General features: G+C 49.8%; 1 protein-coding gene across 1 annotated transcript in view; it reads right to left on the bottom strand.

The window, feature by feature from the left end:
• Positions 1 to 3,381: 3,381 nt before the first annotated feature.
• TLL2 (tolloid like 2) overlaps positions 3,382 to 18,513 on the bottom strand; it is a 138,408-nt gene continuing 123,276 nt past the window's right edge. Inside the window, exons 17-21 of the mRNA XM_082406510.1 lie at positions 17,079 to 17,204; positions 14,932 to 15,059; positions 11,718 to 11,931; positions 9,097 to 9,347; positions 3,382 to 7,207 (exon numbers count right to left, since the gene is read on the bottom strand). Coding sequence (XP_082262636.1) covers positions 7,073 to 7,207; positions 9,097 to 9,347; positions 11,718 to 11,931; positions 14,932 to 15,059; positions 17,079 to 17,204 — 854 coding nt within the window. The 3' untranslated portion in view covers positions 3,382 to 7,072. The remainder of the gene's footprint in view (positions 7,208 to 9,096; positions 9,348 to 11,717; positions 11,932 to 14,931; positions 15,060 to 17,078; positions 17,205 to 18,513) is intronic.

Raw genomic sequence — 18,513 nt, forward strand, 5'->3', positions numbered from 1 at the left:
AAAAAAAGATGCACGTGAATGATGAGAAGAGGGTCCCAGGCGGAGGGAACAGGAAATGCAAAGTCCCGGGGCTGAAGCAGGCTTCGTGTGCTGGGACCAGAGGGAGGCCAGTGTACCTGCAGGGAGGGACCTGGAAGAGGTTAAAGACAGAGTGAGCTAGGGGCCCGTGATGTGAGCAGGCAGGGCATGGTAGGATTTCCATCGTAGAGCAATGGGAAGACTTTCAGGGGTTTTGAGGGGGAGGGGGATGATCTAACTGATGTCGACAATGATTACTGGCTTCTCTGTGGAGCCTGGATTATAGGGGACACAAGTGTTAACGTGGAGACTGGTTAGCAGAGTCCAAGCCAGTGGTGACGCTGGCTGCCCTGGGATGAGGACAGTGGAGATGGAGAGGAGTGAATGGGTTTGTGGCTTATTGCGGGGGTAAAGGCAGTGAGGCTTGATGATGGAAGAAATGTGGGGCGGGGGAGGGGAGAGAAGGGGATGGGAAGATCAGAATGAAGCCGACTCCTGGCTTTGGGGCTTGACTAACAGGCGTGGAGGCACCACCTGCTTAGGCAGGGGATACCGGAAAACGGGGTGCGGGGATCCAGGCACTGGGAGGCTGTGCTGCATAAGACCTGCGTGGCCTCTGCCTCATGGGGCCTCCAGTCCCCAAGGCTCCACGGTGACGGCTAAACTGAATCCACAGGTGCCTGGACGCTGGGGAGACGGCACAGTTCAGAGAGGCCTGTGTGGAAAGCCTTGGCTGCCCTTCTGGACCGTGTGAGGTCTTAGGCAAGTGAAGTAACTCCTTCCAGCCTCTGCCTGAATCTATAAAGTGGAGAAAATACAGTTTACAATGACTGGACTATTTAAATCAGCACAACTGGTACAAATTATGCTCCTAACTTTGCTTGGTGGGCATAGAATCACACCTGTGCCAGAGAGCTGGACCAAGGAACTTGAGTTGATGGCCCCTGCTCCCTCTGACGAGGCTGTCTGTGGATGGGCAAGGCCAGCAAGGTCCTTTTTGACTCTTTTTGTTTGCTATGCATCCACTGATCACCAGCTCTCCCTCTGATGGACACGTCACTTCTTTAGAAGAATTGCTAAGACCTCCAGTCAGAGGGTGCTCTGGCCTAAGAGTCTGGGTCAGTCAGGGTTCTCTGGTCATAAGCATCAAAACAGACTCTTTTTAATTTAAGAAGAAAGGGAATTGCTTGGTTGAGTGTAGGGGAGCTCACAGAAAGAAGAGAGGGCAGGGACCCCAGCTCTGGGTTGCTCCTGAGGCTTCAGCAGCAAGGACTCCTAGACAGTCCTCTCAGGATATCCTCCCAGGGAAAACCAGCTCCGAAGTAGCTTGGCCCTTTTGCCCCTTGACCAGGACTCCAGTTCCAGGAAGAGGATCTGATTGGTCTTGAGACAGACTGGGATCTGGGACCTGGGCCCCTTTGCTGCAGTGCTTGCACCTGGACAAAACTCTCCTCAAGCAACAAAATACAAAGAAACTATAAGGGACTAAAAATAACTGTGTGCATGTGCAGTTGGGGCAAATCATGAACAACAAGATACAAAAAGACCAAAAACCCCAGCTGCCACTTCTGAGATGTCGGGAACAGAAGCAGGGTACTGTGCATACACCCCGCACACGGCACCACCAACGGGGTGGGCAGACCACCTAAGTCACCCTTCTGGCCTGACCCTTACCTTCACCTCATATAAGGGACCAGCTCGCCCCCCTCAGGGAGCAAGCGAACCTGTTACATGTTTTCGCTCCCTGGCGCTGCAGCAGGAGCCCCACTAAAGCCTTGCCTGAATTTCTCGTCTGGCCTCTTATCAATTTCTATTGATCAAAGAGTCCAAGGACCCTGGTTGGTAACAGTCTGGTTTGGGTCATGTGCCCAAGGAGGACCTAGGCCTGGCTGACAGTCTGCCCAACGTGGGTCCCTCCAATGTGAGGGGAAATGGTTCTGCAAAGGGAACTTGCCATCATCACCCAAAGAAGAGGTTATGGGCGAAGTGAGCCGGCTCACCTCCTCTGGAAGGTATTAGATCTGAGAATTATCACCTTAGAAACCATGGAAGAGATGCCCTTAGCGGGTGAGAGATTAGAGCTGCCAACCCTGCGATTCTCTAATCATTTGTATTTAAACCTGTACAAGCCTGATCACACTGATAGTTTGCCAGGCGACAACTGGTCAGTTTAAAAAGCTGGTCCATTCCAAATGATAGGTGGTCTTGTTCTGGTTTTAAAATATCTTTATCTAAAATATCAGTAGGGAAGTAGTGATGCGGTAAAATGTGAAAACAAACAGAAGGATTCTGGTCATTTCCTGGTCTATGAATGTCACACGTGAGAATCATTAGTGGCATCCACCAGATGGTTCTAGTTCATTTCATTCTTAACGTGAGTTGAGTTATGAGTTGTTTTGGCCAATGACATGTGAGCAGAAGTGATGTGTCACTCCTAGGCAGTCATAAGAGGCAGTGTATGATTTGTCACACTCTCTTTCCCTCTGCCACAGAAATCAGCAAGTCTCCAGGTAGCAGCTGCTCCATCAGCCTAGTCCTGACTGAGGATGGTGTGGAAGGGCTTCCAGACACCAGAGATGAACACGTAGTATGAACAAGAAATAAGTCTTTCTTCTGTAAAGACCCTGACATGTGAGGGTTTTTTGTTGTTGTTGTGGCATAAGCTACCTTATCCTGACTGACACATAAAGCATTCATACCCCTGCACCACTGGGGCTCATCCTTTAGGTACTGGTGACTGCAAAAGGGCAGAAAAGTCATAAAACCTTGACACTCTACATGTAGCACAAAACAGTTGCATGTGTTAAATAGTTTTGCATTAGGACTGAGTGTTTTTAAAAACATGGTGCCATATTGCCCTTCCCTGATATGACCCACAAAACTCCAAACACACCCTAAAGTCTCTTCATCTGGTCAACCTCAAAAGACTGTCCTTGACAGGCGTCTCTGTCCTTGTGTTAGAAATGGACCCTGTATCAGCCAGGGCCCCCACAGGAAATGAGTGATATACTCAACTAGCTGTATTTAAGGGGGCTTATTAAAAGGACTATTTATGGGCTTCCCTGGTGGCGCAGTGGTTGGGAGTCTGCCTGCTAGTGCGGGGGACACGGGTTCGAGCCCTGGTCTGGGAGGATCCCGCATGCCACGGAGCGGCTGGGCCCGTGAGCCACAGTTGCTGGGCCTGCGCGTCTGGAGCCTGTGCTCCGCAACAAGAGAGGCCGCGATGGTGAGGGGCCTGCGCGCCGCGGTGGGGAGTGGCCCCCGCTTGCCGCAACTGGAGAGGGCCCTCGCACAGAAGCGAGGACCCAGCACAGCCATAAATAAATAAATAAACAAATACTTTATTAAAAAAAAAAAAAAAGGACTATTTATAAAGGTTCCCCTTGGGGGATAATGCAGTACGAAGGTCAGACCGGCAGAGTGTCATTTCCCCCCAGGTCTGAAGGGACAAGTGAAAGGAGTGGCTGCCAGAGTCCAGAGAGAGAGCCCCCTTATAGGAGCCGTGACCTTCAGTTTTAGATGTCACATGTGGTCCTCAGGCTCAAAACCAGGTGGAGAGAATTGCTGAGGGGCAAACGGAAGATGTCTACCACATCTAGCACTGTTACAGCGGCAACCATCGCCACAACGTTCGTGTTGTCAGATTTCCAGCCTGTTTGGGTCCAAGAAAGGGGGCAACTTTGAAGCCCTCTTTAGCTTTGCTCGTGACTTTCTGGGTCCAACAGGGAGCTGTGTTCTGGAGCCAGGCACTGGGTACTCACCAGAGAGTAGAAAGCCAGAGAGAGGGTCCCCTTTTTTTTAATCTCCTCCCCAAGTTCTCGTGGTATTGGAGAAACTGATCACCAAGATCTTGTCTGAACTTATAATACAAACCCAGGACACATCAATAAATCCACATTCTTTAATGAAACATTTCTTTCTAGACATATGTTAGCTCCTCTCCCCTTTCTCTTTGCAACTGACAACATTTCATGAAATGTACAGTTACACGAAATAAAAAATACAATATATTTATAGATAATGCTCTAAACGGTTTTTCTTTTTCTTTTTTCTTTTTAAAGAATCCTTCTAGGCATTTGGGATTATTTTTCAGAAGTTCAGTCTACAAAGGAAACTTGAAAAACATCTGCTGAAGCCAAAGGAACACTTGTTCACACACTGGATAATAACAATACCACGAATTATCTGAGATTTATCAAATAGACCAGATCAACGGCAAACCCCAGTGTGATTTGCTAGTTAGCAAGATTTTACAAATGATTCAACCAGGCTGAGCGTTTCATGAGTAATAAGAAACTTAACTTTAGAGGAAAATAGTCTTACAGTGAATCGATGCACAGCCTCATTTTCTGTTTGGAGAAATTCCACAAGCTGAAGTTAATTCCAGATCCTTACCCTGCCCTGGGATCCAGGTTCTAGCATCTACTAGACCAGATTACACTAGAATTGGACCAGGCTGAAGACCCAGACCCCAAATATTTCATCGGGTCATCAAGATAATTCTCTGAACTGAAGCCAGTCTTCTTGGAGCTCTGTGACAGCCCCAAGGACAAAGCAGGCAGGGGTAATGTCCCCTGGGATATGTGCAGGAAGGTCACTGGGCATTTGGAAGAGCCAAGGCAGGGGTCTGGGTCTTTCTGCTGAGTGGACTTTCTCTCGTGAAGCCAGCTGTACGTTCCTTGCAGAACCTGCCCTGTGCGTACATCCTGTGAGTCTGAGTTTCCAGGGGAGTGGTCTGGCCAGCCCCAGCTGAATCAGAGCTTGTCTTTTCTGGGAATATGTCACTCACAGAAGGCCTAAATAAAGGTTTTCATAAGAGTCCCATTGTTTCAAATTGGCCACAGGTTGATAATTGTTGAAGTTGTGTTTTTGAAAATATTCATACTAGAGAGAGAAAAATAAGTACCATTGTTTCATGAGGGTGGCAAATACTGAGGCAGAGCTGACTCTGTTTCTGACTCCCTCTCACTTTTCCAGGGAATTCATTAATCTTATTCAGATTTCTAAAGGCTGAAACTACAGAATTTTCATGTTCTTGGAGAGAGAACCTTACCAGTCACCTTATGCATCCTGACTTCAGTTTCAACTGTGAAGATCAGACGGGGCAAAATAAAAGCCGCCAAAACACAAAAATCAGAGAAATGGAATCCACCCTATGAGGTGGGTAAGGTCTGAACCAGTGACAAGCTGCTCCATGTGCTGAATCAAAGATCCCCTGGGAACAGGGGCTGTGATAGATCACGATATAAGAATGTAGGCTGAACCTCCATTCAGGGCCAAGAAAGGCCAAGAGAGAACTTGGTGAAAGAAGACCCATAAAACACCGCGCAGGTCCAGAAGGGCCTACTCAGTCAAATCAGTGGGCCAGTATTTATCACACTGCATTGATTAAGGCTCTGACAGTTGATCCTTTACATTCATACATATATACAGACATATATTATTATTAATAATACTTTGCTTTTTTTCTGTTTTAAGGAAAAAATAGTCCCATGCATTTCTTCTATCTTTCTTTGTATTCTTTTTTTTTCATCTTTTTCTTTTTTTAAACTCCCAGCAATCATTTTAATTAGAGATAGTCCTCTGGGGGTATATTCTGATCTTTAAAAAATATCACCTTTAATCTTTTGCAAATACTTTGTTTCAAATGAGGTTGATTCATCCCAAAGGAATTCTGGCGCTTGGGAGCGATCTCGGCTCTCACCAAAAACCCTCTCGTGTGCTGTCCTGTGTTCGATACCAACCACACGGGACTTAGGGTTATGTAAACATTATTTAAAAATTATTCCAACATAAATACTCTTTTAAAGCTAACACACCACAGCTTTTAGCTCATAATGCCCATAGATGCCTTAATGAAATGCCATTCAGAACTACCTCACTGTTTAAAGTACACCTGGAGGTTTCAAAATTATGTAAACAACATCCTCTACACTTTTCTAGGACAAGTGCCAAGCGTGGTGAATTCTGACTGCAGGCTGGTGACTGAGCGCTAGTTAGTCTGGGCAACGTCACCCATGCACTCTTGAACCCGACCGGTTTCAGGACGTTAGTCACAGTAGACTTGTTCCACAAGGTGTTGATTCTTACATAACTTATAATTAACCAGTTTTCAATGATGTTAACCCCACGAGGGACCTGAATGGTCCCTCATAAGATGTCTTTGCACGTCTTGCAAATGCAGTTTGAGTTGGTTGTCGAGAGTCAAGGTCAACCACAGCAAGCGCCTCCAAAGCTGGAGGAATAGATGTTCTCAGCCCATGGAATTCCAAGGCCGGGTGGAGTCTTCTCCAAGTCAGTGAGGGCAGGAGGACAAGTCAGGATGTCTTCTTCTTGGCAGATTAGGGACTCTCACCAGCAAATGTGCTGCTGAAGTCACAGCAGATGCCTTAGTCCTCTAATGCAGTTAGGGATGGGGGAGCCCAACGTGGGCAGGGAGAGCCGATGATGCAGAGGAAAGGCTGGCGGTCTCCTTGCTACACGACAGGGATCCTCACACACCAGCTCCCTCTGTGCACTGCTTACTGTGATGTCTTTTTTAGTCCTGACGACCATATTCTCAGGTTTCATGGGTGACGTGTCCCTGGCAGAGAGATAGCAAAAGTCTCCAGCCAAAGCTGTGAGGAACACATGCGCTATGGCCAGGCTTTTATCCTCATTGCACAGTATAGACAGAAGATGACCCGAGTCTCCAGGACACGGTCACACTGCCTGACACCTATGGAAGCACGTCCAGAAATAGAGGAAGGACCCACCCAAGGGTGGGCTTTTGCCTCATAGGAGCAAGGGACGAGGAGAATGAACAGGCATAGCTTGAATAGTCAGTGACGTCAAATCTTAATCTTTAAAACTCCATGACTGATCACATTGCAGCTGGAATCAAAGGAACATCTTCTCTCCTTGTTTTGGCCGAACTTCATCAGATACACACACCTCCAAGGCTAGATTTTGAGTTTTTGTTTGAGAATAATACTGCACACTGCTTTAGAGCAAATTCACAAGGTGCCACTGTTATAACAAAAACATTCTCATTTCCTGTTTTTCAAGAACAACATTATTTCTTCATGTGCAGGGCGTCCTGGAACTTGGTGCTCGTGTACTGGGCCTGAAAGCCCTTCTTGTTGACGGTGTCATCCGTGTGGAATCGAATCATCAGAGAATCCCCTGCAGAGTAGATTTCTTCCAACGGCTGAGGGGAGGAGAAAGGAAAACCAGAGGGACTTTAAGCCAGTTGGCTGTGGTTGGAGTTTAAAATAAGGAGGATGAGACAGAACTTTACACAAAGACGTAGGATGGCTGATGATGCCGCAAGGCAACCCTGGCACCAGAGGCTCTGAAGGGCAACAAAACAAGCTCTTTTTCAAAGGAAAGCTTTTCAAATTCTGCTCCAGACAGCACCCCCGCCCCCTGCCCCAGCCCTGCTTTTCCAAAGACAATCTGAAATGCATAGCTCATATAGAATCTATTATTTATTAAGTGCATAGATTAATTAAGTGCACTTCTCTAAGCACTTTCAGATCTCATCTCATGTAAACTTCACAACAACTTTATAAGGCAGGTTCTATCTCTATTCCATACTTGAGGAAACTGAGATGAGACTCAAGTTCACACAACTAGATAGGCTGCAAGCTCAGGTTTTTCTCACTGTAAAGTGTATACCATGAATCACCCAGCTCTAGGGTCACCACTGTGATGTGTCTTCCAGGAGACTTAAGACAAAGACCATTGTTGAGGTCCATGTCCTGTCCAAGGACAAAACATGGGCTGGAGTCACTACATTTGTCAGAAAGGTTTTGCCAGGTGGTGGATGAAGGGGAGCCAGGTTCTGAGGCTGCTGTCTGCCAGATTCTAACGGAACCAAACTGGGCTTCCCGTACATTTCACTGATCAGGACCCTCCAAGGTTTTCCTCTGCATGTGGACCCCACAGTTTGAAAGACTTTAGCTCTCAAAGGCACTGCATCAGCTAAGTCACACTTCGGCATCCTTTCTTCTTTGGAGGGTGAGAGAAGATGAAGGGAAATTATTCAGAGACTCATGCAAATGCCAGTTTGAGAGTCTGTTTAGCACAAGCACTAATGACTCCAAAATGATTTAATGTAAGTCCAGCCAGTTGCAAAGAAGCTTGAGTGATCAGCCCTGGAGGTGGAGGAAAGGAAAGAGCTGGGGACCCAGTGTGGGCAGTGCCCAGCGTGGTACAGCCAGAGAGGGCCCAGGACACTGAACTGGCTGGTCCACACACTTGCACTGAGCGCCAACTACATGCCAGGCCCTATTTCAGGCGCTGGGGAAATAGTGATCAAAACAGGCCTGCCCTGTCCTGAGGAGGTGGCCCAGGAAAGAGGTGATAATGAGAAAAATGATCATGACCTTGAGCGTAACTAATATGTTTGGAGTAAAAGAGTGATTCATAATTTTCACAGGCATTTGGTTTTATTGGGAGAGAGAATTGTGAATATGTGGAATATGCAAAAGTATAATTAAAAAAAAATTTTAAAGCCTGAAGGCTAAAGAAAAATGGGGGCGGGGTGGGGAGAGACGAACCCTTTGCAAAAGTAGGCAGTCCTAAAAAGGACTTGCTCTTGGGCTTCCCTGGTGGCGCAGTGGTTGAGAATCTGCCTGCCAATGCAGGGGACACGGGTTCGAGCCCTGGTCTGGGAAGATCCCACGTGCCGCGGAGCAACTGCGCCCGTGAGCCACAATTACTGAGCCTGCGCGTCTGGAGCCTGTGCTCCGCAACAGGAGAGGCTGCGATGGTGAGAGGTCCGCGCCGCGATGAAGAGTGGCCCCCGCTCTCCGCAACTGGAGAAAGCCCTCGCACAGAAACACAAACCCAACACAGCCAAAAATTAATTAATTAATTAAAAAAAAAAAAAAAAAAGGACTTGCTCTTACCTAGCTGACCTCGGTATCAGGTCCCCGGTACCTCCCAACCTCCTCTGCGACTACCCTCCAGTTTCCCTCTTTGCTCCAGCAGAGCGGGCCTCCTGGCTGCTGCTGTAAGCGGCAGAGACTCTGACGCACGCGTGTCTGACCCAGCAGCCCCGCGGCCCGCCTTCCCCGCATCCCCGAGACTCACCCCGGAGCCGCAGAAGCGGCCGAGCCTGGGCGCCGTGCTGTCGTAGCCGTCGTACGCCTCCATGTAGTCGTAGCCACAGTCGGCCTCCTCCTCGACCTCAAAGGTCCGGAATATCAACTCCACGCCGTAGCCGTCCTCCGCCACGATCACCCAGTCGCAGCGGGCCTGGCTCGGGTAATTGTTGTCCCCAAACTGGGCATGGGAATAGAGCTCTTTGGTCTGCACTTCGGCCTTCAGCCTGCCCCCGCACTCTAGAGCGGAGAGAGAAGCGCGATGCCCCCTCCGCACAGAGCGAACGCTCCGCGCCCCCTCTTCCTGGCCCCCAGTTTCTCTTCACACCCTCCGTACGGGCCAGTTTTCTCCACAAAGCCTGGTGTGTGCCCTGTGCGAAGGGCTGGGAAAGTTTCATCAGCCCATTTTACAGAGGAGTAAAAGAGATCCAGGAGTTTCAGGGCTCACTGGGGAATCCAAATTGACTCTTACGAACAAACCAAGGTCCTATGTTCCCAGAGTGGGCCATAGGGAGGCCTCGGGGAATACCGGGGCATGCTACTGACAAAAGCCTTTTTCTCTCTCCAGTTATGGAGACCTGGGGCCAATGGATGATTTGCCCGACTGGTCGCTGGGATGTGATGGATCTTTACCACTTTACTGCCTGGAAGCGCTAGAAGCATCTGAAAAGGGCTCACACTTGCCCGGCCGACTTGCTGTAATTTGTTACTTTGCCAGCAGAGGGCACCAAAAGCACATCAAAACTGCTGGTGAGCGCTCAAACCTGAAACCTCAGAATAGACCTGGCTGGCGCCTGCATTTGAGAGCCTAACTATAGGCCAGCTTTGAAACCCCTGTGAGTGTTACAGGCGAGCTGCGCCTTGTACTTTGGACTTATATTCTGTAGCCTTGGCTTCTGCGTTTTTTCACTGGGACGGTAACTCTGGTTGGCCCGAGTCCCATCCTACCATGTGTCTAGGCTGCTAGAGACCACATAATAAAAACGTGTAAATGAGAGGGATGGGAAATTAGAAAGCAACAGAAATTCTGAAGGCAAATTCCTCCACAGCAGGTCCTCAATGTGCTCCACGCCTCCTCCCGCTGGCGTGGCTTCCGCACTGTCTGGTAACATTCCCCAGCCCGGCTGGAGCTCCACATCCAGCCTGGCCCAAGTCCTGTCCGACTGCCAACTCTTAATCCCATGTGTGCTCTAGCTTAGAATTTCTTCCAGGTCTGAGCTGTCTTTGGGAAATTTCAAATTCTTGAGACGTGGCTGGCCAGGAAATGGGCACTTAGCAGGGCAGGATGCCTTCCTTCCATCCTGCCAGATCCCCTCTCCATTCTTCCCCACCTGCTCTGGGCCCCTGGAGGCAGACCTCTGGGCCTACATGGATGAGCCCTTTTCCTTCATGATCCAGCCACAGGGAGCACCGGCAGATCAGAGGAGGGAGGAGAGAGGTCAGGGCATTAGTCCCAGGCCCCCTCCTTGCCTGGGCCTCGCTCCTGTTGGGGGGCCCTCTGTTTGCCCCCCTCTATCTCTAGGCTCCAGGAACCGTTCCCTCCTCTGGTATCCAGGCCGGGGGTAGTAACAGCCTTGCAACCTAGCCCTGGTTGCTGCACTGTCCCCACGGTGTCCTCACACCCTGCCCACCCCTCTGTAAACAGTCCCTTATTCAATTCTCCTCAAATAACGATTCTACCTGAGTGTGCCCCCATTGCCTGCAGGACCCTGACCTCCCCTGAGCACCCACACTCAGTCTGCAGGGACAAGAGGGTGAAGTCACTAGTTAGTGGCTTTTAAACTTCACCAGGGAAGTGACAGCGCAGCCGTGAACAGTGGGGAGTTTTCTCCCAGGCAAGGGCCAGCCAGACGGAGAAGGTGCCGGCTGTCATTTTGTCTCACCTGATTCATGTTTTCTGGTTCTGGGAAAGAACTGGGAGGAGGGGCTGTTAAAGGGCTCAGAAAACCTCACAGTGGTCGTCATCATGATCTCAGACTCTGAGTGGGCTGCACAGTCACCGCTTTGCCAGAGGGCCAGGATCAGAGAGTCAAAGTTGCTTCAAGGGCTCTAGTCCCAGGTTGTCTCCTTTAAATGGCTAAAGAGCAGAGCCAATGTTCTTACTGACTTTCTTCCGTTTAACACAGTAAATAATGTAAGTTATATGCATAAACATTTTCCTCCAGAGGGCTGAATAAAGTTATTTATTTCAAGTGAGGAAAAATAATGCGGAACAAGAACACTTTTCATTTTCTGGAACTGGTCCTTGGAGGGTACAAAGGGCTACTCTCCACCACTCAGCACCCAGACTCAGGGTTTCACAGACCAGCAAAATTACAAGTAAAATTTTAAAGGTGGGGTGGGGGGCAGTGGGAGGAAGAAAGGAAGGGAGGAAAGAAACGTGGCGCCGACAAAGTGTTGCCCCTTTAAAAGGTTGTCAATGAAGGACATTAAAATAAAACAACCCTTCCCCCTATGGGTGCCCATGTTTCATTTTAAAAGGGACATGTTATCATACACTGCTCGTCCCCCATGGTCAGAATTAAAGGTGGTCCTTTCCCTGCCTTCATCACCCATCTATCTCCAGGCCACGTGGGCATCAGCTGAAGGCCGGGCTCCCAGCCCACGCACCTGTGCTGTGCGTGGCTTGGAATCCTCTCCTCTGCACCGAGGCGTCCGAATAAAACCGGAGAAACAGGCTGCTGCCCGAAGCCACCACAGGGTCTGGCTTCTTGCTGCCGCAGAAACGGCCGAGGACCGGGGCCAGGCTGTCGGGCCCATCGTACAGCTCCAGGTGGTCGTAGGCACATTCCTGGTGCTGCTCGATCTCAAACTCGTTAAACGTCTAGGGATGGAAGAGCAGAAAGTGAGGCAAGGTCACTTCAGCCGGGGCGGGCCCCCCTCTCCAGGGGTGGGAGAGGAAGGGGCATGAGGACACGCACCTGCCCAGCCAGCTGTGCAGGCGGCGTGGAGCCCATGGTGATGGTGGCCACATCTGTTGAGAAGGTCTCCAGCTGGCCCCTCTCTTAGTCCCCAGAACAACCCTATGAGCTATTGCTACCATGACCACTTTGCGGATAAGATGGCCGGGGTCAGAGGGTTTCAGTGCTTGTTGGTGTCTGTGCTCCTTCTGGCACATCCTGCAGCTTCTCCCTCAACGATGAGAGCAGCAGTGACCGAGGTGTTCACTCTGAGCCAGGGGCTGTTTTAAATGCTTTGTATGTAGTAATCCTCATGACCCTGTGAGGTGTCTACCGTGATAACCACCACCTTACAGATGAGGAAACTGAGGCACAGGGCTGTCGGATAACTTGCCCAAGGTCACCCACTGGCAGAGTTGGGCCATGACCAGGAGGTCAAGGAGCCCTTTCCCTGAACCTCTGCACTGCACTGTGTGAATGAGGCTTCATGAAGTGCGCGCTACTCCACGTCAATGTCCTGAGAGTGGCTGGCCAGAGTTGAATATTTTTTTCCATGCAGAGCCCTGCATTTTCTCACTCAATTCTGATAATACTGTAAGGGAAGAGCTACTATTATCCCCAGTGTGCAGAAGGGGAAACTGAGTCTTAGGAAAGTTAAGTGGCTTGCCCACTTTCAAACAGCTAGAGAAGGATGGAGCTGAACTTGACCCCCAGCCAGCCTGACTCCAGGCCACACTCCTAACCATCACCAGGCTATACTGCCTCCCCTCTCCCTGTCCCCCCCAAGACCGTCCCCTGAAGCAGGCCAGGGCAACCCCATAATTCCAGGCTGTACACCAGGCTCTGCAGCCCCAAATGTAGGGCTTCTCAGGCGCTGGGCACATGACTGGCCAATGGCCTGCCCATCGCTACGAGGGGGATGGGACAAGGTGAGAGGGGACAGTTTAACTGAAGACTTGGACCAAATGACAGAGAGGGAGAGAGAACATTAGCTGGGGGTTGGAAGGGATCTCAATTCACAAGAAGGGGCCCGGGGTGACAGAGCGGAGATGGAGGTAGAGAGGAAGAAATAGAGGGGCCACAGGCTTTTGTAAGAATGACACACACATTTTGTGTTTGAGCTTTGAAATGGGCAAAGCTCTTCACACTTATAGGAAGGGAGGTGGGGCCAGAGAGTAGGGGTAGGGATGGTGGGCAGGAGTAGGAAGGGGAGGCTGGTGGGACCAGGGTGGGCAATGCAATGGGAGGGTGACAGTGGGCCAGGGAGATGGGGAGCTCCCCAAAAGTCCATAGGACACCCTATGGCTATCCCTGTGCAGTCAAACACTAGCTTCCTGGTAACTATTCAGTCCACACTCTGGTAGCAAAAAGGTAGAGCATGATCAATATACCCACCATCCACTTCCCAAGGAAGTATTTAAGAACTAGCACATATGTATGTGCCTCAGATAAATTGGAGGTCTGGGTTCACTCTGGCCACTGTGATCGGTTGCTTTATTTCCTCAGTACTGTAGAGAACAGGAAAAGACGTTTGGGGCAGTTACTAAAATCTTGTGGCCCTTCCAGGGAAGCGCCGCTACCAGTTGTGCAAATTGCACGTTCCCAACCCCAGGGCGCGCCATTCCCCCGCCGTCTTCAGAGATTTGTGTTGCCATGGCAATCATCTTCCAGCAGACGGCAGCCTTTCTCTAATGCACTCGCTTTAATTCACCCTCGCCCAGATTCAAGGCTGTTCTGACTGACCCAAGAGAGCAGCCGAAAGCGTTTCCTACACGGACAGCCATGCATATGAGGTGCCCACATGGGCACCTGTGGTCACGGGCCCTGCCTTCACCCCTCGATGCCCCAGGCCTGCACCCGTGCCCAGCCTGGGCACCCATTCATCCACCTGTCCTCCTCACCGCTCTCGCCAGTAAAGACCCACGCAAGTCCCTGGGCGATCGTCTATTTATCATCACCTTCTCCTTTGTTCTCTCCCCTTCTCCCTGCATTATTGGTCCATAATTCAGGGGGACATCCATATACATTCTGAAGAGCTTAGCTATCTCCAGAGTTAGAATGACCCATTTAAAAACTGTTTGCTGGAATACAACAACTTCTCCAGAAGGCAAGAAAGAGGGTTTGTTTTACACTCCACGGTCTGGGAGTCCCTGGTGGCTGAGAAACAAGACTTGTAGGAAAACTCATTTCTCTTTTGAACTAACCGAGCATGGTGCGCAGACCACCACAATCATATGCATGGATGGGACTTTAAAGAAAGGCTTGGAAGATATATATTTTTAATTCAAGAGAGAATTAGCATACATAACTTAACCTCCTATTGTTAACTGGAAAAAATGTAAGTTGTAGAAGAATATGAATAATAGAATCCATTTGAGAAATGTGAGCAAGAAAAAGGATATATATTTTTTCCTGTGCACACACACACACAGAAATTTCTGGAAGAATTCACAAGAAAATGTTCAGAGAAGTCATTCCTAGAGTGAGCATGGGGATCTGGAAACTTGATTTCCACTTTCCAACCCTCTGACTGACTACATTTTTTTTTAACCTTGAGAATGTATTTTTTTTATTTTGTAAAATATTGTAACTGGAAACTATTGAATCTCAAACAGTGCTTCAGATCTGTGTGATGGGTGCCAGGTCATACTGACACCACTGTGAACAGGTGCTATTTACAGAACTTTTCTCACCCACCACCCTGGGCAGAGGGCTTCAGGTGCATCCTCTCTTTTAATCTGCACAACAGCCCGGAGAGGTAGGTTTCATTAGCAGTCCCATATTCCAGATAACAAAACTGAGTCCTGGAAATGTTGAGTAACCTCCCCAAGTTTCAGAGCTGGGAAGAGGCAGAGCAGAGACTCAGACCCGTGTCAGCCTGATACCGAAGTCCGTGTTGTCCATAAACTTTGAAAATAACTCACAAGTTTCACCCTGTGGCCCGCGGTTGAAGAGATGTTCCAGGTACACTCCCTCCGGCTCGGGTATTTGTCAGGCCAGTTGGGGCTCACCAGGGTCCCCTCTGCACTGCTGATCTTGTGTACACAGCCAGCTGGGGGTGACGGGTGACACACAGAAGAGAGAGAGAGGTAATTCATTTGTGGGCAGCAGAAGAGGCATTCTGGAAGAGCCTCCTCCCTGAGCTCTTGTCACACGGTCATAATATGTGAGAGCAGGGTTTGGCCTGAATCAAGGGTCCCCCAGCTCAGAGATCTGCTGATTTATTTGGCTTTGCCGCCTTCCTGGAGCCAGGTCACCTTTCTTACTATTGTTATTCGCATTGTGATTGTCGCTGGAAATATGGTAGAGTTAGTGGTTGAGACCACAGGCCCTGGGGTCAGATGGGCCTCGGTTCAAGTCCTGGTGCCACCACCTACAAGCTGTGGGACTGAGCCTTGGTGTCCTTATTGGTAAAAGGGGTGCCAACATTGTAGGGGGGATGCATGGATTAAATGAGATAATGCATGTGAAATGCTCAGTAAGCGCTAACAAAGATCTCCATCACTATGCCTTCTGTCTTTTAGTTTCCAAAGCAATTTCAATTGGAGGCTACAGATGTTGGCCTGGTTACCATGCTATTTGCAAAGAGCGGTCCCACGACTTGCTTAGTAAGTAGCGTTTTGGCCAAGAGCTAGAATTTGTCTCTATCTGTGTTGAGTACTGCGCTAAGCACTTTGATTGCATCCTTTCATTTAATCCTTCCCACCTTCTAATTGAGAAAATAAGCTGAGAGATGGTAAGTGACCTGTTGGTTGGGGGTAGAGCCAGGCCTGCCTTTGCTCTTGCTGATTAGGAAATAGAGGGCACTGCGGAGGTACCACTGATGTCTCTGCCCTGTGGCTTCAGGCTGAGCAGCTGGAGGCTGAGTGTGGGTAAGAGGGAGGGGGCCCTGCAAGGAGGTTTCCCCTCATTGCTGCCTCTGCTCCGCAGCCGCACAGAGAACGGGCGCCCACAGGGGCAGCAGCTCAGACGTGGGATGTTCGCTGCCGCACTCCCTGCCACCGTGTGGGAACGCATACAGTTCACCTGATGGGACCTTAGCGGAGTTATATCCCTCCTGGCCTCCCCCATGCCACAGGGGCTAGACAAAGTTTTTTTTAAGTTCCAGAATGACAGTTCCTTCCAAGTTCTTCCAACCCACCTCTCAACCCAACCTGTGACCTCCTGTGTCCGGGTCACAGCGCTGGGCTCGAGGGTGGGCTTCTGAAGATGTCTAAGCTCATTCTTTAACCTTCCGGGGAGGCCCTGACCAGTCTCTGTGGCGCCCCAGCCAGTATCTCCTAATTCCGAAATGTTTATCCCAGAGCGGGGGTGTGAGGTCTTCACATCTTCCCTCACCCTGATGTGCATGCAGGGCTCTGTGGTGGGGACAAGGCCTGGAGGCCTGTGTATTCATCGAGATGCTCAAACTCCCTTTGCAGGATGGTGAGAACACGGGCAGGTCTTTCCCAGAGTGACTGGACATGAAAAGCCATCTGGCTCTGAAGGACTCCCAGTAGTGAATGAAGCAGGGAGCAAAGTCTTCCCCAAATTCTATTTCACTATTAGACCTGCAAATGGTAAATATGATTATGACATAGATGGGTGATATCTATCAACATTTCAAGTGCTTAATATGTGTCAGCCTGTCTGAAATACTTTCTAAGCATGCTCTCATTTAACCCTCACAAAAACTTTAAGAAGGAGGTATGTTTAGTCCGTTTTAAACAGAAGAGGACACTGAAGCTCAGAGAGGTTAAGTAACTCGCCCAAGGTCGCACAGCTGGTAAGTAGCAGAGCCAAGATTTAAACCTAGGTTGTCTGATTCTGGAGCCTGGTGTTTAACCACTTTTGAATAATAACTGCAGGAGAGCACTCAAGGGCCCCTACAAGCTTCCTGAAGGAGTGACTGCCCTGGCGAAAATCACTCTTGAGCAGGAAGGTGGGAGGAGAGAAGGCAGAAGCTGAGCCTCAGTTTGGGGCTTGCTAGACCTGGAACAAGCACCCCTCGCTCTCACTCACGCATGTGCACACTTGGGCAGCCAAGGCAAACCTCCCCACGCCCTCCACCCTGGACACGGTCCAGCCTCACCCTCTTTGCAGTCCTGCCGGTTCTCATGGAGCCGGTAGCCGTTCCTGCACCTGCATAGGTAGCTCCCGAAGGTGTTGACACATTCGTGCTGGCACCCGCCGTTGTCCTTGGCGCACTCGTCCTTGTCTGCGGAGATCAACGGACTCTCCTAAGAGGAACCACCAACTTGGGAACATCCCTCACAGCCCAGAACCCAGCTCAAAAGGAGTCTCTACCAGGGAGCCTCCCTGATTGTCCCAACTCTGATTATCCTTCCACGGGGCCGAGGGTGGGGCAGCATTCCTTGGATACTACTTGGCCCTGGTATATATTGAATTCCCCATGCTCCTAAAGCACTTTAATATATATATAGGTTCTCCCCTCCTGCTCCCCACCCAAACCAAGGAGCTCCTTAAAGGATAGGCTAGTATTAATAATAATATTAACAATAATAAAAATAACCGCCGTGCACTGAGCATTTACCCTGTGATGGACACTAATCACTCTATTATATCCTCTGTATTATCTAAGTTAATTCTCACACAACCTTAGGAGGGAGGTGCCTATGCCCCCATTTTACAGGTAGGAAAACTGAGGCTGAGAACGTTAACGTGCCCAAGGCTACTCAGTGAGCAAGCAGTCTGTGTGACCAGAGGCCTGGGCTGTTACTCCACGGCCCCACACCTCCTCCTGCCTGTGGAGCAGGTAAGCGTGCGAGCCTTGGGCCAGGCGGCCCAGTGCCAGCCCTGCTCCTCCACTTCCAGCTGTTGTGACCTTGGGGAGCCCTTGACTTCTGTGCCTCAGTTGCCTTACCTGTAAAGTGGAGTCAGTTATGGTGTCCTTACCTCACAGGATTGTTGAGAGGAGGAAACGAATTAGTACAGGGAAAGCACTTAGAACAGCGTCCAGCCCCAAGTCAGTGTTAGTTTTTATTTATTATTATGGATGGACTCAGATGTTAGCTGTTGTTGTCATTATGGATCTTGTAGTAGCTCAAGCTGGCACAGTATGCAGCCCTCTCCTAAGCCAGCTTCCTTCCCTGCTAACCGAGGACCAACCTCCATCCCCGGCCCTCCCACCAGGATAACTTCAAGGGTCAGGGACATCTCCCTCCTCTCTGTACCCTCTGCCCACTGCGGGTAATGTGTCACTGAACACTTGGTGCTTTAGTTTTGCCCTCTGATTCTATGAGGACAGCTAAGAATCCTTAAAGAGCCCCATAAAAAATAAAGAGATGAAGACCACCCAACACTTCAGTGTTGGAACCACGGGCTAGAAAGAGGCAAGGAAGGCTCCTCCCCAAGCCCTCTGGGGGAGTGCAGCCCTGCCCACACCTCGGCTCCAGACCTCTGGCCTCCAGAGCTGTGAGGGACAACATTTTTTGTTGTTTTGAGCCACCTGGTTTGTGGTCGCTTGTTTTGGTAGCCCTGCAATAACATAGCCACCACGCTATAAA

This window comes from Balaenoptera borealis (genome assembly GCF_965194805.1).
Source record: "Balaenoptera borealis genome assembly, chromosome: 10".
NCBI lineage: Eukaryota > Metazoa > Chordata > Mammalia > Artiodactyla > Balaenopteridae > Balaenoptera > Balaenoptera borealis.